The following is a 27,227-nucleotide window of genomic DNA, read 5'->3' as shown; positions in this document are numbered from 1 at the left end:
GTTAATGGAATGGAAGAGTACAGTAATAGAAATATATCTGTCTTCCACTGGGCATTATAAAATACCCATACTGTTGATGCAGTAGCCCTTATCATCAAGACAATATGCCAGACTGATTCATTTTAATGTTTTTCTTCTTCTTTTCATGACAGTATTCCATTCCAACCCCACAGAACCATCATGGGAAACGGCGTATGCCTGTTTTCCCCATGACAATTGCTCCAGTATACACAGCCATATGCAATACATACACACAATCTCCTTGTGCATAGCTTAGCAGAGGAACATCAAAGCAGCAGGCTCATGGCATATGTCCGCTATATATTGTCTACTCAGGGTAATTCAGAGGCCTGAAACATCTCGCACACACACACACACACACACACACACAGGAGGGGCTTCCCTCCTACAGTATATACCGCACATTCATCTATATGGCTCAATGAACAACACAGCTCCCCAGGTAGTAAATAAGGTGTGTCAATCATGAGAATACTCACACATGTGTGCACACACACACACACACACACACACACACACACACACACACACACAAAATACAGCAATACAATCAAAACAAAAATGATCTTCAGAATCTTCAATAGATCAATTTCTATGTACAAAGATCGCTCGATGCACGTATAGTGCAGGAATATACACAATGATGATGAGTCTTTAGGGTGGTTGTGTGTGCACACACACACACAGAGCCCTAATATACTCTCCATCAATATATGAATGGACATATGCTAATGAATTTCCTTTCCAGAGGCACTGGAGCCATGGTTCTCAAGTCAGTTCGTCTCTTGTTCTCTCTTCCTCTCTGATTTGAGCATGCAATGGTTGCTGATCATCATTCTGCCACAGCTCTGCATGCGGCCCGCAATCATTGCGATGCTCACTCACTTATTCTGTCATTCAGGCCTGTCTGAATAGCTACCACACACACACACACACACACACACACACACATACACACACACACGCACGCAAAATCAATTACCAACTAGTACACACACACACACACACACACACACACACACACACACACACACACACACACACACACACACACACACACAAAGTCACAAAAGCAAAAACACACGCATATAAATGTACATATACTTCATTATCACCACTGTACCCGCATTCGGGCAACGCTCGGCGCTCGCACACACTCACATGTATGCACACTACAAGTACACACACTCACATGTATGCACACTACAAGTACACACACTCACATGTATGCACACTACAAGTACACACACTCACATGTATGCACACTACAAGTACACACACTCACATGTATGCACACTACAAGTACACACACTCACATGTATGCACACTACAAGTACACACACTCACATGTATGCACACTACAAGTACACACACTCACATGTATGCACACTACAAGTACACCAATCCGAACAGACAGTCACACGTTGGCGCTCATGCGACGGGCTCGGGACTTGCTAGGGTGGAAAGGGTAACAATTTCATGCCCAAGCGCATCAGAGAACGCTACACTGGGAACACGAGCAAACATTTTTCCACCCAGATAGGTTACAGCTATTACCCTCGCCTCTTTAGCCTTGCCGCTTGCCCGCGCGCACTCTGTTTTGGGATCATCTCGCTGAGGCTGTCAATTCAGAGCCAGTGTGTTTGGCAGTGGAGTTGGGGTTGCGGGTGATGGAGAGGGGGGGCTATACATTGATGTTACATCATGAATATGATGTGTGACTCTCTAGAAACTGATAGCCAGCGAAGGCCTTTTGCATTCACCGCCTCTCTTATTATTATTTTAAATCCCTGTTGTATCTTTCTTTCCGTCACATCATTCCCTATATGCGCATGCATAAAGTGAATGGGAACTCGAGTGGCAGAGTGACTTGGCAAAGTGAGTTTAATGTCGTTTAACGTCGTTTAATGCAATCAGATCTGTTTGGATGTATGGGCTGTCAAGGCCAGAAAGTAGTTTTTTGGCACTCAGTAGGCATTCCCGCATAACTTCCGGGTATGATGATGTCACGCGCATACCCTCTATATAATGACTAAAGGTCCATAGCCTATATACAGTATCTACTGAGAGTGAATGTGTATCATCGAGAGAGCTGAATATACATACCCTCTATATAATGACTAAAGGTCCATAGCCTATATATCTACTGAGAGTGAATGTGTATCGTCGACACAGCTGAATATATCAGTCAGGAGGTTGGTGGTTGTACTTTCGTGCACTGTTGAGTTGTTGTGTGAACTAAGTTACAGAAAACAAAGTCAATACAGGCGGAACACAAGCCCCTGCTTTAGGATTGCTTATTCTGCTACAATTGCCAACATTGTGGAGGCGGAAGAAAATGGTGAGAGAGACGGTTTGGCCCTTGTGAAACATGGCTTGTGGTTTACATTAGCCTACCATTAAAACAGTTGATGACCTTAGTAAAAGTATCACCATGCCATGTCAGTGCACTTAAGTACTATAGTAGCCTACTTTATACACCACTCTCGCATGCACGCGCGCGCGCGCACACACACACACACACACACACACACACAGACACAGACACAGACACAGACACACACACACACACAGCGTGTACTGTAGTGGTATCTAGGATCTGCTATTCTCTGTCATTCTCGGCGCACGGCACCATCGTATAAATTAGGCTTTAAACACACGCTAAGACGCTTAATCATGTACCCCATCGACAGAGCATCATTACGGAGCTCTTTATGTCTCAGCTGAAAAGAATTAACGGGATTGCGCCTGGCGTGCAGAGACGCATGAGGAAAATGAGCTTGGCTGCAAAACGAACCTAATCCGTCACTTCACGGCGACAACATCGACTCTCTAAACGGCCAACGACAGATTGTGTTGGTACCTAAAGAGACCATTTTTAATACACATGACATTGAGCGAAGTTGTGCTGTTGGGAAGCCGTGAATCGGGGCTACGAGATGACAGCATCACGCCAGTTAACCTACATTCTCTCGCTGCGGTTGTAGATGTCTCTCTCACTCAGTCACTGTGGTGGTGGTGTGGTTATAGTGACACGACGCCGGGTTGAATTCTTTGAACAAATCTGGCAGATTCTTGTAAAAGCCTTGCGAGGTGCATAAACATAATAGTCTAATTTGGAATATGTAGCCACACTGTTAACATGGTCATGGAAATACGCAAACATGATGCTATATCAACATTTAGAATCATAATTCAAAATCAAAACGATGTGCACCCTCTTTTTTACGCACATTTTGCTCCCCCCCGCATATCATCCGGAGAGTAGAGACGCAGCGGCACAGATCCATTCAGTAATCAATAATAGCAAAGGTCAATGGTGGAAAAGCACACAGTTTCACCCAATCATAATCCATAACCCTGCGTGATGTCGGCTAAGCTGTCTACTGTCCCTGATTCATTATTTCATTGACTCGAAAGTAGCAAGAAAAATAAAATAAAATACCCCGTTTTTAGTAAACGAGGTCGATTAGTCGATATGTCACAAACTATACGGCAACAATTACGTATAGGCTTTATACAGGCTTTAGACTGTAATAACAGGCTAATAATAAAATCGGTTTAGCCTGCAGTAGCCTGGCTATAATGTATAGCCTATAAATGTAGCCTATCCTGGCTACTGTACACACACACACGCGCGCGCGCGTGTGCGGCCCTAAACCCTAACGTTCTTCCCGAGAGTATCCTTGTACCGCGGTGGTCTAGAATAGATAGATGGAAGAATCATCACATAGGTGTCCCCATGTGTGTGTGGCTCTCCCCCTCTCTGTAATTCATGATGCCTTGTGACACTGTTTGCGCGATAGCCTATATAAACGTCAAAACGTGATCCTGCTTCTGGGACACAAACACGCACTTCACGGTCAGCGAACATGTTTTACGCACGACTGAAACTCTCGAGGCCTTTTTTGTGAACAGATAGGGATGAGATTTTTTTTTATTATTATTGCTTTCTCGAGTTCATGTGCTGCTTCTTTATCCATTCTTTCTTTTTTTCAACCTTTTTTTGCCATAAAGGGCCCCTTTAGTGCGCAATGCATGTTGGCGCGTCTTCCACATTTGCTGTCAAGTTGACACAGCTGTGTGAGTCCATTGACACCAGCCCGCAGCAGCAGGCTTCAAACGAGATGGTGCGCTGCTGTTTAGCAGCTCTCTCTCTCTGACACGGCTGTTGTTTACCACCACGCGCACAGCATTAGCAACACAACACACAGATCAATTTAAATGTTACATCGTCTCGAAGTAGCTATAATGGTCGATGTGAAGTCGGTTCAGTTGTACCGTACAAATCAAAGTGTGTTTTGCAGTTTGGGTTTGGGAGATGCAAAGAGAAGAACAGCCGCATCCGCACATCCTCAGCCTGTCCCTTCACCAGCCCCACCATGCAGTCACCACCGCGCCATGCAAACGCTCAAGTATTCTTTAATTTCGTCTTACCTCGAAGTGGAGGTGCTGCTGTGGTTTTAAGGCTCGCGCTGCATGTGTCCTCTTGACTCGTATTCCGCAGCGTCGCTCGGACCGGTCGCTTGCTCGGGGAGAACGGGATCGAGTGAGGTTGGTTCATTTGTCCGCTATAGTGCTGCTCGCAGTGTGTGAGCAGGCTGGGCTGGCTGGCTCCCCACCGAGGCAGCAGCGCTGGCAAACGATTGGTCCACGAGACTCCTCGCGGTCCCTCACTGCCAAGGAGGGGCCAAATGAACCAGGGTCCTGAGTTAGTTATGTTACCCTGGCCTGCTGTGCCCAGCAGCATCATATGTGGAGATGGAGCGGAGCGAACAGTGGTTCTCAAACTTTTTACACATATTAAGATTTCTCCATCCATCTTCAACTGCTTATCCGTAGTAGGGTCGCGGGGGCGACAGCTCCTCCAGAGAGCTCCAGAGTTGGGGCTATATAAAGTTATGCTATATATACTGTGCTATTTTTCAAACATTTAAAAAAATGTATTGAGGATGTATAGGCTATGCAGGCTCGCAAAATATAAATGGATGAGGTGGATGCATTTAAAAGGATTCTGATGATACATTAACTACTTTTGCTGCATGGGGGCTTCATGGAACCATCTGCTGACCGACCGTGCTGTTTTTCATACAAAAAAAAGGTCATACTCATACAGTATATATACATACATACAGTCATATACATACAGTATAGGCCTATACTGTATATTATACAGTATAGGCCTATACTGTATGTGACCATCAGTGGTGTCATGCTTGTAGAACGCAGTAGCCTACCACACCGTGGTACCCAAAAATTGTGACGTGCACGCGTAGGTACGGAACAGAGCGGTGCACGTGCGTGCTCGCTAGAATGCATCCCCCTATATTCAAGAGAAGACACACCTGACCTCGGGTCACGAGACTTTCCAAGATGCACCAAGTACCCAGTGCTGAGTTGTCTAGGTTTACTGGCGATGGGCCAGTAAAAGAACAGATTCGTCCAAAGCAAACTTTTTTGTTTCGCTACTGCGCAGTAAAGAAGTTTGTCTGATTATTTTAAGTCTACTTTTGTGTTTGTGTGTCTAAAACTCTCATAGACTATAAACATATAGGCTATCGGCTGTTCTGTGTGAATCACGCATGCCGCCGGTGGCAGACAGCAGAGCTTTGGCATTTTAGAGCAGATGTTGTCTTTGCCATCCATGCCTTCACCCTATAGCAGCGTCATTGAGCAGGTAACATCAATCAATGCCATAGCAAGCACAGCTTAATTTGGGATACGACACGCTTCTTTGTCTGCTGTTAGATCCCCAAGCAAACGAAACCACACTTGGCACCATAAACAGTTTTCCACATGTTCCCCTTGCCTATCCCATGATGCATTTTCTGCTGTTAGATCAACTATTACCAGTTCATGCTGTGACTTGATGCGACCAAGTTGACAGCCAGTCAGCTGGTGGATGCATGAATGTATGTGAGACAGTATTTTAGGCTAATAATAATAATATTACAATCCTTGTAGGAACGCCTGTTCACACGGAGCTGTTCACAACGTGTTTTTCTGAAATATGCCATTACTCACAGCGCGCGTGTCTCCCACTAGCCTTGGCCCCTAGCCTGCATTCTTTCAAAACATACGTTTTGAAAGAATGCAGGGTTTTAGTTCAGACAAGGTCAAGGTTAAGTTTATTTATATGTCCCAAGCTGGGCAATTCATTTTACAGCATATAATAAGAGCTCTAAAAGACACAGTACAGTAAACATACAACAACAACAAGAAACATTACGTATACATTATCACAAGATACAGATCATTACCTTAAATATAAAGTGCAAGAGCTAAAGTTAAAGTGCACCAAGTGTAACTATCCTCACCGCACCCACCCTTGAAACTACACTGCAGTTACCTCCTCTTACTTCCCCCATTGATGACCTGGATGGAGGCAGGTATGAAGGAGAATTTGTACCAGTTATTCTTAGTGACAGGGGTCTTTAACCACCGGCCGGAAGGCAGTAGTGCATATTCACGGTTTAGGGGGTGGGAGCTGTCTGCTCTAATAAATGATGCTTTTTTAAGCACCTGTTTGTCATATATATGACTCAGACAGCAAAACTTTTCCCCCACGATCTTGCTAGCCCCCTTAACAACCCCGGGCATTTTTCTGTCTGGTTCCAAGGTTACCAAACCAGCAAATGCCTGCAAATGAAATGACAGACTCAATGAATGCTCTGTAGAACAAGATCATTAAAGATTTATCTACCTGAAATCTTTCTTAAACAGAAGAGGCGTTGCTGGCCTTTCTTGCACAACATTTCAGTATTGACATCAACTTTTAGACGATGGTCTATTATGGTCCCTATATATTTATAGGTGGTTACTAACTCCACTGATTGACCATCTATACTATAGTACTGCTCTGAGGAGCTAGTGGACAGAACTCAATAAGCATATCTTTGGTCTTAGTGACATTGAGTTGTAGAAATGCCTATTCACACCAAGAGACAAAGTAATCCACAACTGGGCCATGGCTGACGTCACCATCACCCAGCAGACACACAATCACGGAATCATTATGCAAATGTAATGATGTGTCTGTCGGCATGTTGACTTCTACAGTCGTTAGTGTACAGCATGTACAGCAGTGGGGAAAGAACACAACCTTGGGGTGAACCAGTGGATGATGTTAATTCACTAGACAGCTTCCCATTCACTCTTACCCTCTGGGTTCTATTTGTGAAGAAATCCAGAACCCAACCGATAATACCAGGGTCTAAGCCAAAGTTGCCAAAGTGCTCCTTTTATAGGATCAAGGACACAAAATGCATCCACCCTGCATAGCTCTTTTCTTCATAACACAATTAGGCAGCCTAGGGAAAGTTTATAGACAGACTCGCCTTTTATGCTGTCTATTGATTGTTTACAGTTACGCTTCTGAGACCAAGTCTATTTTCTGTGCCAATGTGGGATAGTGTCTACAATAGGCTGCCAGTATCTTGTTGTATCGAAACAAGTAGCCACATCGCTAGCCGAATCATCAACTCAACCGCAGGATAATTATGCCAGATGTGCATGTACAAACCTGGTAGGCTATATTGATGTTATTTTAATGTTATTTTATTTAAACATACATTATGAATAGCCTGAGCCATCACGTAAAACAATTAACTTTGCTGTACTGTAAATGGGTCAGTCTGTCATAGTGGAACAAATGGCAGCCCATGCATGCCCAACGACGTGTGTGAGGGAAATAGAGGGGGAGAGAGTGGCAGACAGGCATCAGTGTAAATAGACCTAAAATAGAATCGTTTTCAATCTGGTCCTGCTTGGAGGCCATTAGTGAATTTCACTGGAACTGGAAAAAAAAGAACACTTTTCAATGAATTGAGTATACAAAAGGACCCCAATGGAAACGGGCTTTCTTGGATTCATCCTTTTAGCAGACCTTGTATTGTACTAATTGTACTTCAATCAATCAAAGATCCTTTGATAACAATGATTGAGTAGCCTATAGGGCAGATGAAGACTACGGGTTAATTTGTAGTATAGGCCTATACACACTCAGAGTTAGGCCTAAATCAACACTGAAGAGTTTAGGCCATATAGCAGCAGCATGCATTAACCCGAACAAGAGTTCACTTGTTTATCTTGCCTTAACGCTGGCATAATTGGAGCCAGGCTACTGCTGAATTCCTTAAACTAAAATTAGCTCTCTCCACGTGTTTGTCACTTCCACACAGGACGCAGCCTCTGGTCTTTCATTGTCACAATCTGTGTGACGCCTGTGATGTGAAAGTGATGCTCCCGCATGCGCAAACTTCTCAAATGATGCGTAAATTAATTCAGCGCCATCTAGCCCACAGAGACGTCGAAGGCTACCACATGCCAGTACATGGTAATGATGGAATAATTTACCTTTTTTGCTCCAGCATGCATAAACATATCGTTTAGCAGTTTCTAAGCTATAGTCTACTTTTCTAAGATGGTCTACTTTCCCTTTAACCAGTTACACTACTCACCTCTAAGAGCAACACCACCATTCACTGGTGTATAATTAGCCCATGCTATTCGAGTAAACAGCCGTTTTGTCTTTCCATAATGACTCATAATTGAGAGTAGGCTGGTGCAAGGGAGAGGAGAGCTTGATCCTATAGCAGTCATTATTTTCAGCACCACGGTCAGCGGCATTTACGTGTGTGTGTGTGTGTGTGTGTGTGTGTGTGTGTGTGTGTTAGAGACAGATGTATATAGATAACGAGATGGAGGAAGAGGGAGCTAAGACATACAGACAGCAGGGCCAAATTAGTCATTGGGCCGGTGGGGCCGTGGCTTGGGGCCCTTGGCCATCAGAGGCCCTTCAGGGAAACTGGACTGCACAGTACTGGGTTTGAGGCTCTGAAAAGGGTTCCTGGGGACCTTCATTGGATGTTGGTGCGCGCTATGGGGCGCCCCCAAAATATATTGGCCCCTGGGCCCTTGTGGGGGTTAACCCATTTTGACCTGAGTATGATTCTACAAATGTTCTGTTTCTACGTCAGTGGTTCTCAAACATGTCAAGGACCCCTGAGCTTGCCACACAGGGCCTTATAAATAAATAAAATTGCAAGGTTGTTCTCTACGAGTGGTGAGCGAAGGCCAGCCCAATTCTTCATATAACATACAGTGATGAGTATAAAAGCTATTACCGGTAATGAAGTGTAAAGCACTGTGGTCGACTGCATCGAGAGGCTTGGATGGATGGATTGACTACAGCAGTACCGTAATAAATAATGCTTGTGCATATCCACATTGTATACCACGCCTTTAGCTATTAACCTCATTTGGTTTCCTATGTTAACAGTGTCAACTGAGCAGTATGCTTCACTGTATAAATGTGGCAGCGTGAGCTTTTCTGTTTTCTGATTGGTCTACTCATGTGGGGATGCCAAACAAACCCTTCTAGATGGATGGCCCCTTTGGCACCACACAGTGAAAAGTAGCCTAACATTATATTAAAAGCTGTCATTGACGTGGAAAATTGGCAGATTCTTATGCCCAGCAGTGATTTTAAGCCTAGGTTGGTATGGGAGAACAGCTTATGTGGTATGTGTTTGAGGGCCAGTATTCCCATCTGGACAAAACAAATTGATCTAAATCCGGCCAGTCAGTCGATCCCAATACAGATCTGATGAGCTCCATCCATTGGTTCACCCCTTTGGGGTATGGATGCAGGGGAAACCTGCTGATCTGTTGTGTCGTCCTTCTCTAATAAAGCTGTCATCAGCTGCCAATGTGCGCTTTCATGGCGTCTTTCCAAGCTGGCCGAGATCAATAGTGGCTGTCAGGGAGCGGTAACGTGCAGGCCGTGAGACACATGGTAAGCAGAGGGAACAGAGGGAAGGGAGGCTAATACTTCCATCGGTCGGGGGGGGGGGGGGGGGTCCTTTTCAACAGGCAGCCTTGACTTTGTGCACGCTCAACATCGGAGTGGTACAAGATCGTATAATGATGAATTATAATACAATCAAAAAAGAATATAAAACAGAACAGGTACCGTACATACTGTATAACTGAAAACGATGGAATATAATAGAGACAGATGACCTATCACCTTGTACAGGACATTGACAGGGAAAACATCATGCTCTCACACTGAGGCCTGTTGCACACACACACACACACACACACACACACACACACACACACACACACACACACACACACACACACACACATATATCCATCACTTCAACAGATCTACAGCACTGTCACTGCATCATGCATATTTCATCAAACTATGTGCAAGGCTATGGAACCCATAGCTCATGCATGTGGCTCTGATATCTCCACTAACCAACCAGCACTGAAACCACACCAGCACTCCTTTCAGGGATGGAAATGTACCGTTGCATGCCAGATGGATGTGCACCAGCACCCTTGTATACAGTCTATACACTGGCTCTGGTGCACGCAGATTACAGTATGAGAGAGAGCATGTTTCCAGCCTGACAAGTTCATTTAAAAATGACCTTGTCACCTTTGTATTTTACTTGTGCATTGGTGTGTCCCCTTCCCCTTTGTAGGCTAATACTTAAAGTTTGGTATTGATTGAGAGTCACACACAGCAGCATGTGTTAAACAGTGAGGAATTGATTGAAGGCGAGACTGTGAATTAGTTTCATCAATATCTCACTCCGCTCGCGGGGGAAGCTCATCTGGAACGGGAGCGGGTTTGCACATCTCTGATCGGAAACGGAGACTGATCCATTATTCTTGGTCAGCCATTCGCACTGCCTTCATCGCCATTCATTTGTGCATGTAATGGCCAACGAAAAGGGAAGTGCGCCGAACTGTCAGAATGATTCACCGTCACATTAATAGGCTTGTATACATGTCTGGTCTCCGCAGCAACCGAGGAGATTAAAATTACTGATCAGAGATGATTGTGCAGAGATGGATTCCTTGCCAGTGGCCTTACCCAGCTGATGAATATGTGATGCCAAAGTCAGACACTGAAGCCAGTCATTGGGTGATTGGACTGGTGTGTAAGAACACTTCTGGTATGATGTGTGATCGTGCTCCTATATGTGCTTTCCACGACTGCTACAATTCCCGTTATACAGATTTATATTCTCATTTTACTTGGATGTATGTTCAGTAGCCAAATGCTAATTTGTTACAAACGGGGCTCAAGATACAATCCAACGTCTATGGATATCAATGACATGATGGGCATTTGGAATAGCATAACAGCTGATTGTCTCAGTCTGGGTAGATTTTTCTTTTTTGTTTACATTTTTATCCCACGATTTTGTAACTAATGTAATCCTGGGCTCTTAGGCTCTACACTCCCTCTGCCAACCTGGGGAGAGCAACGGACTGAAGTGGGTAGACATTTTATTAGGAACATGCACTGCATGTGTTGGATGTAAAGCATATGTAAAGTTGTAAAGTTAATTTACTCAAGTACTCTACTTAGGTACAATTTTGAGGTATTTGGAGATCTTAATTTTGATTAGAAAACATGCATGAACCACTTCAGCCCTATATATATTTCAGCCATTTGAAAATGATGTACAAGCTCACAATGCGTTGCATCAAAGATTTTATACACATTTTTAACTTGTGGGACATTCTGCAAGCACTTTTACTTTTAGTACTTTAAGTGCAATTTGATGCCGATACTTTTGCACTTTTACTTGAGTACATTTTGAATACGACGGGACTTCTACTTAACTTATTTACATTGCAGTACTGATACTTTTACTTAAGTAAAACATTGGAGTACTTTTTCCACCACTGGTCACCGCCACTTTGTAGTAGCCTATACACACCTGCAGAAGGTCGGACTTCAACATGTAGCCGTCCATCGCTTAGTGCATCTGTGCATGCATTTGGAAAACAAGCTCTACCTGTGGACCTACAAGGCAGCATTAAGAATCGTCACTTATAATTCATTTCAAATAAGTAACTGCAAAGCAGTGTGCAGAGTGAGTAGAGACTATAGAGAGGCTGTCTAGTAATCAAAAGGTTGACAGTTCACCCCTAGCCTGTCGTCAGTATGTTACAGTATGTGTGTGAATGTGCTGTGGTTGTTAACTTTCAGGCTATAATGTCTGACATCAAGCATAAAAAAACACATCACAGGCTGTAAAAAAAAAAAAAAAAGAAAAGAAGAAGAGAACGGTGCACATGCACATTGGGAAGGACAACGTTTGAGCCCCCCCACTGCCTCAGTCCATATTTGTGGACTGCGGCAGGACACTGACTGAGGAGGATTTTATAACGTTGGGAAAATGTGTGCCATGCATGCATGTCTCCAATTTCAGATGTCCCCTCAGGGTCATTGTTTGCGAAACTTGGCCTATTACTCAGCAGGATACAGTATCTGCGTGATAGGACCGGGGTGTGCCAGTTCATCCAAACAATCTCCATCGTGCTCGGCCATGAAGCAACCGAGCAGTCACGTTGTTGAAGTTCACAGGGGCGACGACGCAGTAGTGGTGGGAGTCATCGCTCACAGCGATGAATCCGTGTACAGGCATGCTGCAGGCGGTGGAATGATTGAATGACTTAGTGAAAAGTAAACAACCTCTACATCTATTTATGTAAAGAATGAAAGGAGATTACTGTGGACGTTAAAGGACCCCGTACCGTACCACTAGCCTCACTGGCCTCGCTAGCCTTAATGGCACTTCGTCTCTTCCACCTACAGGAGGTGTGTGGTGGAGAGCACCTTCACTTTCGTCTACACAAGAGGTGTGTGGTGGAGAGTATATCCTCACTTTCTGGAATAGCTGTGCCATACGGTAACTGCTCTGCCGCAGGCAGGCAGACAAGCAGGCAGGCAGGCAGGCAGGCAGACAAGCAGACAGACAGACAGGCAGGCAGGCAGGCAGGCAGGCAGCAAGCAAGTCGAGGAAAAAGCCCCCCCGTATCGTATCATGAGGCTCCCCACCGATATAGCCACCCTGCAAATGCACTGTGTGCCCCCCCCCCCCCCCCCCCCCCCCTCCCATCGGGCAGGTCCAGAACCAGGTCCAGAACCACCAGGTCGAGGAACAGCTTCTTCCCTGATACTGTGAGACGGATCAATTCTGCATCTCACTAAAACTATTAGAATCTTTATCATTGTTCTGTTCATATCAGGGCATTGCTGCTATTAGTACTATTTATGTTGTTCATAACTCTGTGTGTGTGTGTGTGTGTGTGTGTGTGTGTGTGTGTGTGTGTGTGTGTGTGTGTGTGTATTGGGTGTTTTATTGTGTGCAGTCAGCATGCTCTCAGTTATGCCTCTGTGGAAAAAGGCTATAGGATCTTGCTGAACCCCATGCTGATCTTCTTCACCCTCTTCTTCACACCTGAAAGAGGTGTTTCTGTACATTTTCCACCTCATGGGTGGTGTGCTCATCAGAGGCGAGGTTCACGGTGATGTGACTGCACAGGAACTTGGAAGAGTGTAATCTCTCACCTTGAATCGTGGTCTCTTAATTATACCCAAGAGTCGGGTGAGAGATCTTGGTGTCAGATTTCAATTTGAACAGTTATATCAAAGCTGTAATTTCACCTTAAAAATATTGCAAGAGTCAGGGGAATTATGTCCAAGCAAGACCTAGAAACACTTACACATGGCACATGCGTTTGTTTCCAGTAGACTGGATTACTGTAATGGTCTGCTCACAGGACTTTCAAACAAAGTTCTTCGTCAACTCCAACTGATTCAGAATCATGCTGCTAGAGTGCTGACGAAAACTAGGAAATATGACCATATTACACCAGTCCTAAAATCCTTTCATTGGCTACCAGTATCCCAGAGAATTCATTTTAAAATGTTGTTACTTGTCTATAGATCTGTTTGTGGCTCTGGGTCCAGCTAAATCTCAGACATCTAGAACCCTTAGGTAATCTGGGGCTGGCCTACTAATTGTTCACCCCATAGTTGGAACAAAACATGGCATTTTGACATTCTGTCTTTAAAAAGTTCTAATATTAATATAGTATATTGGCATTGGCTCTTGTTGCACACATGTTATGTGGTTGTGGTCATTATGTGGACCATGGTGGTCAACAGCACTGTTTGCAAATATAGGGTACATTATGTCACAAAGACAAAAATATGCTGCTGATGAGGAATGAGCTTGTAGATTTTTCGGGAAAATCGCAAATAGGCAAAAATGATTGTTTAGGTAATTAATGCCAACTAAAATGACAGCTCATGTAGCAGATTTGTTGGCTAATGACACTGACAGTGAGGTTGGTTCTGAGGCTGCAACTATAGGTTGACTACAAGTGAGACTGCTGCTATTGGTACGGGCTGCTGCTATAGCACCAGACTGCTGTTATTGGTACGGGCTGCTGCTATAGCACCAGACTGCTGTTATTGGTACGGGCTGCTGCTATAGCACCAGACTGCTGTTATTGGTACGGGCTGCTGCTATAGCACCAGACTGCTGCTATTGGTACGGGCTGCTGCTATAGCACCAGACTGCTGCTATTGGTACGGGCTGCTGCTATAGCACCAGACTGCTGCTATTGGTACGGGCTGCTGCTATAGCACCAGTCATGATGCTACTGATGATGATGCACTATGCACACGCAGGAGGAGCCCCCTGCTAGGGCTTTGCTTAGAGCACCCCGATTGCTAAATCCGCCACTGCACACATACACGCACGCGCACACACGCACACACAGTTTCTGGACTAGAGGACTATCTTGCACATCGATGATAGACTCACGCGCACTCAGACACACAGCACGGCAGCACGCGGAAATATGCAGGCACTCACACACGTGTCGTGCGACGTTGACGTGTGTGGTTGCCTAGAGACGAGGCTGCCAATCAGAAATCCAGCTGCACTAGCTTGCACATCGATTATATAGACTCGGCTTGCTATTGCATAGCAGCTGGTAAAAACACTTACTGTGGACACGACTTGTGAACAAGAGGCCTTGCTTAACGGGACTCTCTCTTTAATTGGTGTTTTTCCTAATATAGGAGCCCTCGTACAAGGTTTCTTCGACTACGCTTGCACCTCCTGGTACCACAGCACATCTAAGGCCCTTAAAACAAGGCTCCAGACTTCCCAAAACAAACTGGTCAGGCTACTACTTGGCCTCACTCCTCGAACCCACCTCACCCCTGCCCACTTTGACAGGCTGGAATGGCTTAGGGTTGACGACAGAGTACAGCACCTTGCAATGGGTCTGGTCCACAAGATTCGCTACACCAGCAAGATACCCATGTACCTGTCTAAATACTTCCTTAATGTCAACGAAGTCCACACCCACAACACCAGAGCGAGTTCAACAAACCATGTGCAACCCAGATTCAGCACAAACAAGGGATTAAATTAATTTTGCTCCTATGCCACCAAAATGTGGAACGCCCTACCAACAGTCATTAAGACATGCAAATCCCTTGACTCCTTCAAAACTGCTCTCAAAGGGCACCTACGAACGGCTGCAATTCGAAACTGGCCCCGTAAAATCTGAATCCCCCACCTACCCCGGTTTCCCCTCACTGTATAAAATGTTTCTTTTCCCTTTTTACCTCCTATGATGATTTCTTTTTTACTATATCGATTTGTACGTTCGTACGCTCAGTGGCCTTGTGGTTAGAGTGTCCGCCCTGAGACTGGGAGGTTGGGGTTCGATCCCCGGCCGGGTCATACCAAAGACTCTAAAAATGGGACCCAGTGCCTCCCTGCTTGACACTCAGCATCAAGGGTTGGATTGGGGTGTAAGTCCCTGCGACATACTAGCGTCATGTCCAGGGGGTGTACTTGTACATCAAGCTGCCTCACGCTACAGAAACAGGCGATAGGCTCCTGCCCTATGGGCCTCATGGCTCGGCAAGGCTTACTTTATATCCGTACGTCTCTAAATGTTTTGATGAATTGAAAATGGTGGGCCCTATTGTAAACAAGTGTAATGATTTATGGTGTCGTCCACTCACTGTTAACAGTTTTTGTATTGAGTTGTACTTGAAATGTACTGTAATTCTGCAAACTGTTAATACATCAATCAATCAATCAATCAATCAATCCTTGATTGAGAGTTTGTCTTGACCCTAACTGTAACCTTACAGACATAATTTATGCCTAAACCTAAACTGAAAACCCTGTCTGTCTGGGCTAAACACCGGGAACCCTTGCTGAACAGGCCTGAGTGCCCTTTTCTGTTGTTATTGCTGTTGTATTACTGTTAAAGTGTTCTCATTTGCGCTGTTGTTTTGTCGTCTCCCAAGTACAGTACCATGGAATGGAATGTCCCCTTGTGGGACAGTAAAGTCTATACAAGTCATCAAAGTGCAGGATCCAGCTGCACAGGGTTGAGTCAGCACATTTAGAAACAACAGCAGAAAGTGTGTTCCAATACAATTAGACCGTAGTCTATTCGCAAAGCATAGACGCATTAATAAAAACACAAGTGAACAACAAACATCATACAATAACCTCAAACTGTGGTAAAAACCAGAATTAAAAATGTGGGTTTTCAGTTTATATTTAAAGATCTCAAGGGTGGGGCTTACCTTGATTCGGAATGGGAGTTGGGAGGTCATTGGATAATGCAGCTACAGAGAAAGCCCGATTACCTTTGGTTTGTAGGGGGAACTGCAAGGAGTTTTTGAGTGGAAGATATAAGTGACCTAGTGGCATCGGACACTGTTATGAGATCCGGAAGATTCGGAAGCTTTGAACACAACTAGAGCAAAGTAACCATGTGCAGTTGTGCCAGTGCAGAGGTGATATGTTGTTTCTTTGTTGTTGTTCTTGTTTCTTTGTTCCAGTAATGAGTCTAGCAGTGGCATTTTGAACCATCTGTAGATAAGAGATGGTGGACGGCCCCAGATATAGAGAGCTGCAGTAGTCTAAACGGGAGGTGATGAAGCATATATTTTATGAATATTCTTATTGGCATACACACACACATCTCTCTCTCTCTCTCTCTCTCTCTCTCTCTCTCATGACCAATGCAATAGATCAAAGGATCTATCAACTATCTACAGTTCCTGACTGTTCCAGAATCTTGCTGGCCTTGCATAAAACGGACCCTAACCAAACAAGCTTACTGACCCTTACTTAATGAGATGTATTAGATAGATGAGATTTAGGCATTTAGGTGGTGTAAAGTAACTAAGTACATTTACTTAAGTACTGTAAATAAGTACAATTTTGAGGTATTTGTACTTTACTTGAGTATTTCCAATTTCAAATAATTTTTCATCTACTCCACTGCATCTCGGAGCCAAAGTTTGTGCTAGTTACTATAGTTACTTTGGAGATTTAAATTTTGTTTAGAAAACACCACGTCAACCCTATATATTTCGGCCATTTGCAAATAGCAGATCTACAAGCTCACAATGCGTTGCGACAAGCTTCTAGATCTGCTATTTTCTAAATATTTTGTACACATTTTGAACTTGTGAAATGGGACATTCTGCTATGAGTACTTTTACATTAAGTACATTTACTTAAATTAAACGTTTTAGTAGCCTACTTTTTCCACCATGGATTTAGGCTAGAAGTACTAGTAGTATGTCGAGATGTATAATAATAGTTATTAGTTTAGTGTAGTAAGCCTACATTTTCCTTCACTTTTCCACTTTTATGGCGGTAGCCTATTAAGCCTGCCTAATGGATGAGCATGTGCTGGTTTTGTGTTTAATATATTGAGACTAATTGACTTTCCTGTCCTCATGCACTTCCCCAAAATAAGGAGTCTGGCGCCACTGCGTGGTGTAATGGGAAATTACATGGGACTGTGGGTTGATTACTTTAGGGATAAGCTATTATATTATATATACCTACTAAAAATTAAATAAATTATAAAACACACCAATAGACACTTGGGACAGTTCAACTGGTCAGAGCTATCTTTCACAAAGAGTTTGTCTAATTTCCACTTTACAGTGTCCTGGATTGGAACACAATTGATTAGGCTATTAACTGCAATTCATGAGCTATTTTCCGGGAAATAAATTACTTCTGAAAAGTGCGTCGCTCCCAGCTGCTCTACCACCGAAGCTTAATAACGAAACTCGGGAGGTGAATGAGTGTGACTATTTTGAGATCACCCCCCGTTTCCTGCTGGATCTGTTCCTGAGGGAGGGCCAATAAAGCCATGGGAAAGTTCTCCCCGATTTTTCCGTTTGCGCGCTGCTTAATTTAAAGGGCAAACAGTTGGATACAAGCAGAAGACCACCACGCACGGAGCTCTGTAGAGCACTGAGACACATTCAACAAGGAGAAAACCCCGACTTTACGACAGACAGGTATGTCCACCCAATTAACGAAATAATAATGATCATAACTCATATTCTGTGCCTCTATGTCTTCGTGTTTAATATAGCCTAGAACTGTGGTTTACAACCTTTTCCATGTCAAGGTCCATTATTTATTCTGAGCCACGGACCACCATTTGATGACATTTAATTAGCCTCTCAGACCCAAGCTAAATATTTTTTATTATCGTTGGATACAATTTTGTCCACAATTCTTGATGTGGCACTGGTGCAGCTAGGAAAGATATCCGGCAAACGTTTATCAAAATAACTTCTACATTCTCTAATTTTGTAGACTTCTTCTAAATGAAGTTATGCAGATGTTGAAAGATAATTGAACTCTTGAGAGTGTAAAATGAAACGTACACTCTAAAGTCTATAAGGGTCCTTTTGGTCAACGCATCATTTAGCTGGGGACCCCCCTCAAGGACCACTGGTTAAAAACCTATGGCATGAGTCTGATAAGAACATTTATACATTCAACATTAGGCCTATAGTTCTGGGTGAAGCTTCTGTTCTAGCTATAGTCATCATTCATTATGTCTGACTGTCTGTTTTGAATGTGATGATTGAAGAGAGCACTGAGAACTACAATGTGATCAAAGCGTTGTCTCTTCTGGAGAACCACCTTCATTCATGACAGTAGGCCTACTGTATTGTATAGTCAACTCATAATTCGTCAGCAGTCTGGTTGTCAGTGTTAAAGCCGGCCATTCTATGATGAGTTCTCAGAGGGGATGAAATAACAGACTTGACATAAAGAGTTCAAACATACAGTAACAGGATGTTTATGCACGTGTGTGTGTGACGTGTGTACTGTGTGTGTGTGTGTGTGTGTGTGTGTGTGTGTGTGTGTGTGTGTGTGTGTGTGTGTGTGTGTGTGTGTGTGTGTGTGTGTGTGTGTGTGTGTGTGTGTGTGTGTGTGTGTGTGTGTGTGTGTGTGTGTGTGTGTGTGTGTGTGTGTGTGTGTGTGTGTGTGTGTGTGTGTGTGTGTGTGTGTGTGTGTGTGTGTGTGTGTGTGTGTGTGTGTGTGCGCGCGCAGCCTACTGTACATTGTGACTACATGGCTGTACAACACTTCCTGGGGAGGGACCCTGTTATGCATCATCAATGATCAGGCCAGAACTTCTGAGGAAATAGTCCCAATATCAATGACATTATAACATTACTAGCACCTTTATAGGATGCAGAATAAACAACTGGAATTGGAAGTAATGACACACACAAATAGCAAACACAATTGGAACTGAAACACTATACAAAACTGAAGCTGATAAATGGGTAGGCTACTCTACTATTGGATGACATTGGCAACCCACCTGAAAATGTATTTTATATTTAGCCTTTGTTTATTAAAGAGAAAGAGGGACAGGGACACTTGTGTTACTATCAAAATATAGAGCTTTAACCTCCCTGCCCTTCAAATCAACATTTTAAATGGAGCATTTATATAGCGCTTTTATCCAAAGCGCTTCACATAGATTGTGCATTACATTCACCCATTCACATCACACGCACACACACGGCGGAGGAAACCATGCAAGGCACCAACCTGCATATCAGGAGCAATTGGGTGGTCCAGGCCTTGCTGAAGGACACTTCGACCTTAACTCTGGGGGAGCCCGGGATCGAACTGGGAACCTCATGGTTCCATAATAATATATTGATCCTTTTCTCTCACTCTATACTATAAATTGTGTTTGAGGTTTTGGTTGTTTAGCACAGTGGTACCCAAACTTTTTCATGTCAAGGACCCCCAAAATGAGAATATTTTAGCTCTTGCAGTGATTCCGGACTCCGGGTTTGACCTGAATTAGGCTACGGTCTCCCATTTAATGGCATTTCGATCTCTGGGACCCCAATATATATTGTAAAATCAAGGGTCCATTTGGTTCCTAACTATCATTTAGCTGGGGACCCCCTGGAACTCCCTCAAGGACCGCTAGGGGTCCCTGGACCCCACTTTGGGAACCTCTGGTTTAGCTGGCTGTTGTCTAACAGATCTGCTATAGCCAACTCTGGTGCAATTACTTTTAATTGTGCGCCGCCGTCTCTGAGTGGCACTTCCATAGCACTTCTGAAACCCACCGTGATAATGTGTACGGTCTCAGCATGAGCTCATGGAAGAAATAATAAGGGCTTGCTGCTAATCACACACGCCAGCTACACATTCACTCAAATAAAATAAAAAGGTAGACCATTATACCGCAAAGGTGCTTATGGAAACTTATGTCATCCATTGTGTATACGTCAAAGTGTTAATTATGTGTCAGTAAAACAGTCTTATAGAGGAAAAAACATTTACGCCGACTGAATGGTTTATATGTTATTTTCAAGTCTGTTTGCTTCTGTAACCGATTAGTTACGTATAATGAGCATTGTACAGTTTACACTTTACGGTCTTTAAATGGCCATTTCTTGGAGTGCACATTTGTGTATGTGTGCGTGTGCGTGTGCATTTGTGTGTGTGCGTGCGGGTTTAAGGGATGTGATATTAAAGAAGCTGTAAATGGAAAAGAACATTTATAAAATAGTAATCAATGCTATAGAGCGAGTGCTTGTTCACAGTGTGCAGTGCAACTTCGCATCAATTCTCCATTGTTCTCTCTCTCTCTCCCCCCATGCTTTCTGCATCCTCATGCTCTCTCATGCTATATCTCAGGACCAGAGGATGTCCAGGGCTGACTGGTCCTTCCTCGAGCACCTGCTGGAGGAGGGCCAGGAGTACTCGACGGGCGTGGGCCGCGTCTGGCTCACCGTGCTCTTCCTGTTCCGCATGCTGGTGCTGGGGACGGCCGCCGAGTCCGCCTGGGACGACGAGCAGGCCGACTTCGTGTGCAACACGCGGCAGCCGGGCTGCACGGCCGTGTGCTACGACCGCGCCTTCCCCATCTCCCACTTCCGCTACTTCGTCCTCCAGGTCGGTGGTTGATTGATTTCGTCGTCTAACGCCGTGAAGAGAAAATGTTCGTCGACTACTTTTTTACACGGAGGAAAACTCAATAGAAGCTAAATAAAAGCCACTAAGCCATGATGACTAAAAAAACTATATGACTAAATATATTGACAGTATTGCCCGCAAATACAAACTAGATGGAGAAGAGATCCAGTAGAACTAAAAGACAAGTCAATTTATGTTTGGTTGCATGCTGAAAATAGCAGATCTACAAGCTCACAGTGTTAGCTTGTAGATCGGCTATTTTCAGCAAGTGTCAAATCAGCCATTATAACTCCATCAAGGCCCACCAAAATACCTTTTAGTCGACTAAATCAACTGTAGATTTAGTCGATTAAACTAGACTAAAACATTCCAGGTGACTGAAATGTGACTAAAACTACCGTACATTAAAACTATTCAAAAACTAAAATCACAATTTGCTGTCAAAATCAACACTGCTCCAGGTCATCTTCGTCTCCACGCCCACCATATTCTACTTTGGATACGTGGCCGTGAGGCGGGCGACGGCGGACAAGAGGGAAGAGGAGGAGGAGGAGGAGGAAGAAGGGGGCCAGGATGAGGCCAGGGAGGACGGAGGGGACAATGGTGGCACGAGGAGGTCGATCCCCAAAGACGCAGAGGCGAAGAGAGTGAACGAGCACGACGGGGTCAAAGGCGGGACGTCCGTGCAGAGGGACATTTCCGAGACTCCCAAACTGAAGGGAAGGCTGCTGTGCGCGTACGCGCTCAGCATCCTCGTCAAGGTCCTCCTGGAGTCCGGCTTCATCGCGGGGCTGTGGCTCCTCTACGGCGGCTTCTCCGTCGAGGCCAGGTTCGAGTGCGTCGGGGACCCCTGCCCGCACACGGTGGACTGCTTCGTCTCTCGGCCCACCGAGAAGACCATCTTCACGGTTTACACGCAGGTCATCGCCGCCGTCTCCCTGCTGCTCAACCTCGTGGAGCTCCTGCACCTCCTCCAGCTGGCCATCTCCCAGCGGCTGGAGAAGCGCTACCGCGGCCCGGGTCAGGCCGCCCGGCCTCGGGTCAAATGGGTCTCCGGGCAGCCGGAGGCGTCTGGGCTGCAGGTGGAGGAGGAGGCGACGGCGCCATCTTTCCAAGAGAGGAACCACCTCCACTTGCCCACGGAGGGTGAAGGGGCAGGCTACCCCCAGCACTGTGCAGAGAGCTATGTGGACGTGGAGGCCGAGAGGACATGGGGTCCTTCTGGGGAGGCGGCCAACGACCTGCTGCCCAGCTACCTGTCCTGCATGGGGGGCATGGGGTCTGGACATTCCCCCAGGAACCACCATAAGAAACACGCACACCAAACCAACGGGAAACATAGTCAGACCAACGGGAAACATAGTAAGGGTGCCCATAAAGGACACTCAAAGCAGAAGCATTATGTATGACAGGAACAGATGGGATTATGATGACGAAGGGAGATGTGCTAGCTGCGCAGTCTGCCGTGTCAGAACACTGTCGAGCGTAAGACACTTGACGAGTGCGTGATGAGAGCTCAAATGAAGACAAACAGCCATTGCACTGTGAAGAGAATGCTTCAGAGGGAGGGGCGTCCACATGGTGCTTTAACAGATAGATGGATCAGATGGTGTTCAAAGGAAATATAACTCAGACTATGAGAGAGGATACCATGGTAGTACAATTCCTCTAGATTGCATGGAATGGTTTATAAAGCGAAACGTAACAGTGGAAAATCACTGTGATAGGACGGGCGGGGGGGGGGGGCTCCGTCCGGCAAGGACCAAGAGGCTAAAATAGTCTCTTTAAGCATGTTCCCCTGAGGATTATACTGTAGGCCCTTGGAGCTCAAGCTCTCTCTCCATCTCTCTCTCTCTCTCTCTCTCCCCCCTCGCTTTGCTCTGGACTGTGGAATGTACTGGATTCTGGTACCCATTCAGGTCCCCAAGGGAATGGTGTTGGTCATGTGCAACATGCGCATGACACACACACAGTATGTCATCAAGTACAGTATGTTTGTGCGATTTGGACATTTTAAATGACACGCAAGATGTGCAGCAAATAATTTTTACAAAGTTTAGTTAAGTTAAGTTCTGAATGTAGAAAGTGTTTAAACCTATATGCAGTCATGGGAGGACTTGCCTTTCCCCATCCATTGATGCTAGTTAGAGTTAGGGCTCATCATGGAAACGGGGAGGAGAAGGGGAGACAAACGATGACTGTAAACCAGTAGTTCCCAAACCTTTTCATGTCAAGAACCCCCAAATTGACACTAATTAGCCCTTTTGAAAATATATGCCCCATAAGAGAAGATTTGAACGGCTCTAGCAGTGATTCTCAACCCGTTTAATTAGGACCCCCCAGTTTGACATGCATATTAGTCTACAGACCCGCATTTAATGGCATATATCTCTGGGACCCCCAATTTATATTGGAAAATCAAAGATAAGATAAAAAACTCTGAGAGTGTACAAACGGGTCCGTTTGGTTCCATTTGTACACTCTCAGAGTTACAGATCCATAAGGGTCCATTTGGTTCCAAACTATCATTTAGCTGGGGACCCCCTGGAACTCCCTCAAGGACCCCTGGGGGTCCCCAGACCCCACGTTGGGAACCACTGCTGTAAACGACTGATGCATTATAAAGTTTGAATATCATTGTCAGTGGGTTTTATAAAAGAAAGAATGTATGAATGAAGTATTAAAAAGAGACACCATTGGATTTGGAACTCAAAATAATTTTTCCATTTCCTGAAAATAAATGGTTTCAGACATACGTTTTTTTTTTATGATCAGTACTTTATTTTATATTTTTTACAAACACATAAAACAGAACTTAAAATACAAACAAACAACAACAGCAGAGAACGTATTCATGGACAGGCAAGATAGATAAGATAAACAAATAGAAAGAAAAAAAGGAAAAAGAAAAATCAAATTAAAATGTGAAAATAGTTTACATTATTTACACGACCAAACGCAGCATCATCAACCGTATCATAATGTGTAGTAATACAATAAACAATCAAGAGGGCATTGCCTGACCATGGATCACACCAAGGGACCTGCAACATGACTGAGGAACACGTCCCACTTCAGATCATATTTGTTTCAGACGTCGCATACGTTTAACGTTTAACAGTGACAATATGAGAGAACACTGGAAAGGTTGCAAGAGAATGAGAGATCAGATAAGAATGGGTATGTTGATTATGAAAGTAGTCTTCGACCTTGTGATTTTTTGTTGTGATAATGCAAAAGGTGGCGAATGTACGTACGCGGCAACATTGTGGATGTTATTCTAACTCAATTTCAATGTGTCAACACTAGTCTCAATAGACTGAATGCGGTACTGCTGAAAGAAAAGTGCTGTTAAAATCTTGGGAAGAAATCGTTGTGTTTGTAAAAACAGTATTTAATGTATACTATTTGTAGAACAACAGTAACTTTTGTATTATTTGTATTTATTGTTTGTGGACAATAAATGTCTATGTAATTTAAAAATGGGCTATGATTTTTTTTTCTAAAATTTAAAATACCTGTTGCCACACTCCAATAACACTTATTTATCTGTGTTGCCTGCATGGCCTCAACAATCAATGCTACTCTACCACAACAGTCCTAGTACTTAATAAACATAGGTCATGTTTTATTAAAGGCTTTCATCTAAAACCTTGTATCGCCATATTTAATATTTACTTTAATAATACTTTTTATATTATTTCATAAATTAATTAATGCCTTATTTTATACTTCGTTGTTTGGCAATGGGATGCAAATGTAGGGAAAATAGACGATATGCGACATCGTAATGCAACACATTGCGATGCGTTTGCTGTTTGCTACTTTTGTGCATTTTCAACACTAATGACATTAGCCCAAAATAGGGACACGAGGTGAGAGTGCTTAAGCTTGTCTGTATGTGATGTTATCATTGTATTGTGGTATTCAATGTTGTGTGGGTGGAACAATATACATATATATGTTTCTTCTTATCTAAATGCTGTCATTGTGGAACCACTGAATCACTGAAGGGGTAGACCTTGGGGAATAACAGAATAACACGTATGGAGTGGTGAGTCCTCCAGCGTATTCTGAGATTTGCCTCCTCAGGAAGAAAATGGAGGGGAAATAACTTTGATTTAATGGCTGCTCTCGGTTCTGTAACTTCTGTTGCCCAGGGGGCCAATAAGGAAAAACGGCAGGAGAAATTGATATAAGGTGGAAAATAGAGACGGACAGTTATTACGGTTTGGTCAATATATCTGCCTATTATGTTAACGTTTTTGAGCTTGTTAGATCTGGTTTTTTTCCAAATTAACATTAGCAATTGGTGGCATTGGACCCATAAATCTGGCATTGGTCAGTCTATAGTAGAAAATACTTTCTGCCTTTATTTCATGTCCCACGGGGATTCCTGTCGGTAATGCTTTCGTTGAGTGCAATTGCTAAAAGACTGTGTGTGTGTGTGTGTGTGTGTGTGTGTGTGTGTGTGTGTGTGTGTGTGTGTGAGAGAGAGTCCATGATGACATTACAGTAGGCTAATCTACGGCAGGCAGAGTGTCTTGTTAGAGGTGGGCTATGGTTGGTTCTCATAAAACAAATGTCTAAATCAGTGGAGGCCCAAAGCCAAACGGTAACAAACAACTGAAAAGACACAAATGAAAGAGAGAGAGAGAGAGAAATGAATCTCTTGACATTTTTGTAGAGGTTTTATTTTCTATTCAGATACAATTAAAGAGAGGTAAACTATTCTTTACTCTGCTAAATGGAATGTTTTATTGCGGCTTAGATTTCACAGCAGGGTTTCCTTGTTTAAAAGACAAATTGGCAGGTATTATTGTTGAGAGAATGTTCCAAGCAGAGTCTGCTGAGCCTGCCAGTCCAATCCCCATTCACCATAACTTGGCGGGGTTGCTCCCGCAGCCTGTTATCTCAGTCCAGGTGTGTGTGTGTGTGTGTGTGTGTGTGTGTGTGTGTGTGTGGTACATACTGTAAATGTGCATGCTGCTTTGTGCTGTGTAGTGCGTGAGCCGAGGGGTCACAGAACAGATTGTCAGGGGCCAGCCATATCAGCCCTTCACTCTGCCAACCAAAGCCAGCAACGGAACACACAGCAACCACCATGAATCTGTCTTCTTCGCAGCCCATGAACCAATAAAGTCCCATCACCCACGTGATGGGACTTTTACTTTTACCTTGCATGGATCAACTCTCGTCGCCATTCCGAGTAGTGCATATACTGTACAACTAGTTTTTATTTGTTGACAAAATTGTCAATATATTTAGTCTTAGTGGTGTAGAGTAACATGCACATATATATTGTATACTATTTGTACTTTACTTGAGTATTTCCAATACTTTTACTTCTACTCCACTACTACATCTCAGAGGCACACATTGTACTTTTACTCCACCACATTTATTTCCACTGCAGTGAAAGCAGATGAAAGTGATGTTTAGTCTTCGTGTGCCAGGACTGAATAAATCACTGTCTCCACTTGAACACAATGGGGGGGAATTAACACAGCGTTCCCCATTCATCAGTTTGATTACCTGTAATATTCATGTCTAGACCATTTCCCTTTCGTAGGATTTCCGTATGATAAAGCTGAACCTAACTTTGACAAAGTAGATATGCGGTGCCTATCATTTACAATTGACATAACCTGAACACATACTGTAGTTCGTACAATGAATGGGAGTTAGTAGGTGTATAGGTTAGGACGACCCGTTTGTATGTACCTCACAGTTGAAGGTACAGTATGTAACGTTTTGGGAATCAGCTGCCATTCAGACAGTTTCCTGATATTGTTGAACCCTCTGCTGAACATGTCATACTGTATAAGGGAAAATATTACATTTCGTTATAAGCAATTAAGCTAGGTTTGTGGGGGGATATTTCACTTTCAATCATGTTTTCGGTCATTTGTGAGCACCTTGGACAGTTTTAAAGTTGCTTGATTCAGTAATTCGATATTTGACATTCATTTTATCAGACCCTTCCTATATTATAAACCCATTAATTTGTAACTTCAAACTCCATTCAACCCTGTTAGATTAATTTAAAACACCCATCCTTGG

At 43.9% G+C, this 27,227-nt stretch overlaps 1 protein-coding gene across 1 annotated transcript; it reads left to right on the top strand.

Annotated features, from left to right (window-relative positions):
• The first annotated feature begins 18,121 nt into the window (after nucleotides 1-18,121).
• On the top strand, nucleotides 18,122-24,639 carry gja4 (gap junction protein alpha 4). Its single transcript, XM_080787597.1, has 3 exons — nucleotides 18,122-18,214; nucleotides 20,886-21,143; nucleotides 21,626-24,639. The coding sequence occupies exons 2-3, from the start codon at nucleotides 20,895-20,897 to the stop codon at nucleotides 22,571-22,573; spliced, it is 1,197 nt and encodes a 398-aa protein (XP_080643723.1). The 5' UTR covers nucleotides 18,122-18,214; nucleotides 20,886-20,894; the 3' UTR covers nucleotides 22,574-24,639.
• Nucleotides 24,640-27,227: the final 2,588 nt, after the last annotated feature.

This window comes from Protomyctophum bolini, assembly GCF_963924005.1.
Source record: "Protomyctophum bolini genome assembly, chromosome: 17".
Lineage (NCBI taxonomy): Eukaryota > Metazoa > Chordata > Actinopteri > Myctophiformes > Myctophidae > Protomyctophum > Protomyctophum bolini.
The sequence above is the reverse complement of the archived record's forward strand: the minus strand, read 5'-3'. Positions and strand labels throughout refer to the sequence as shown.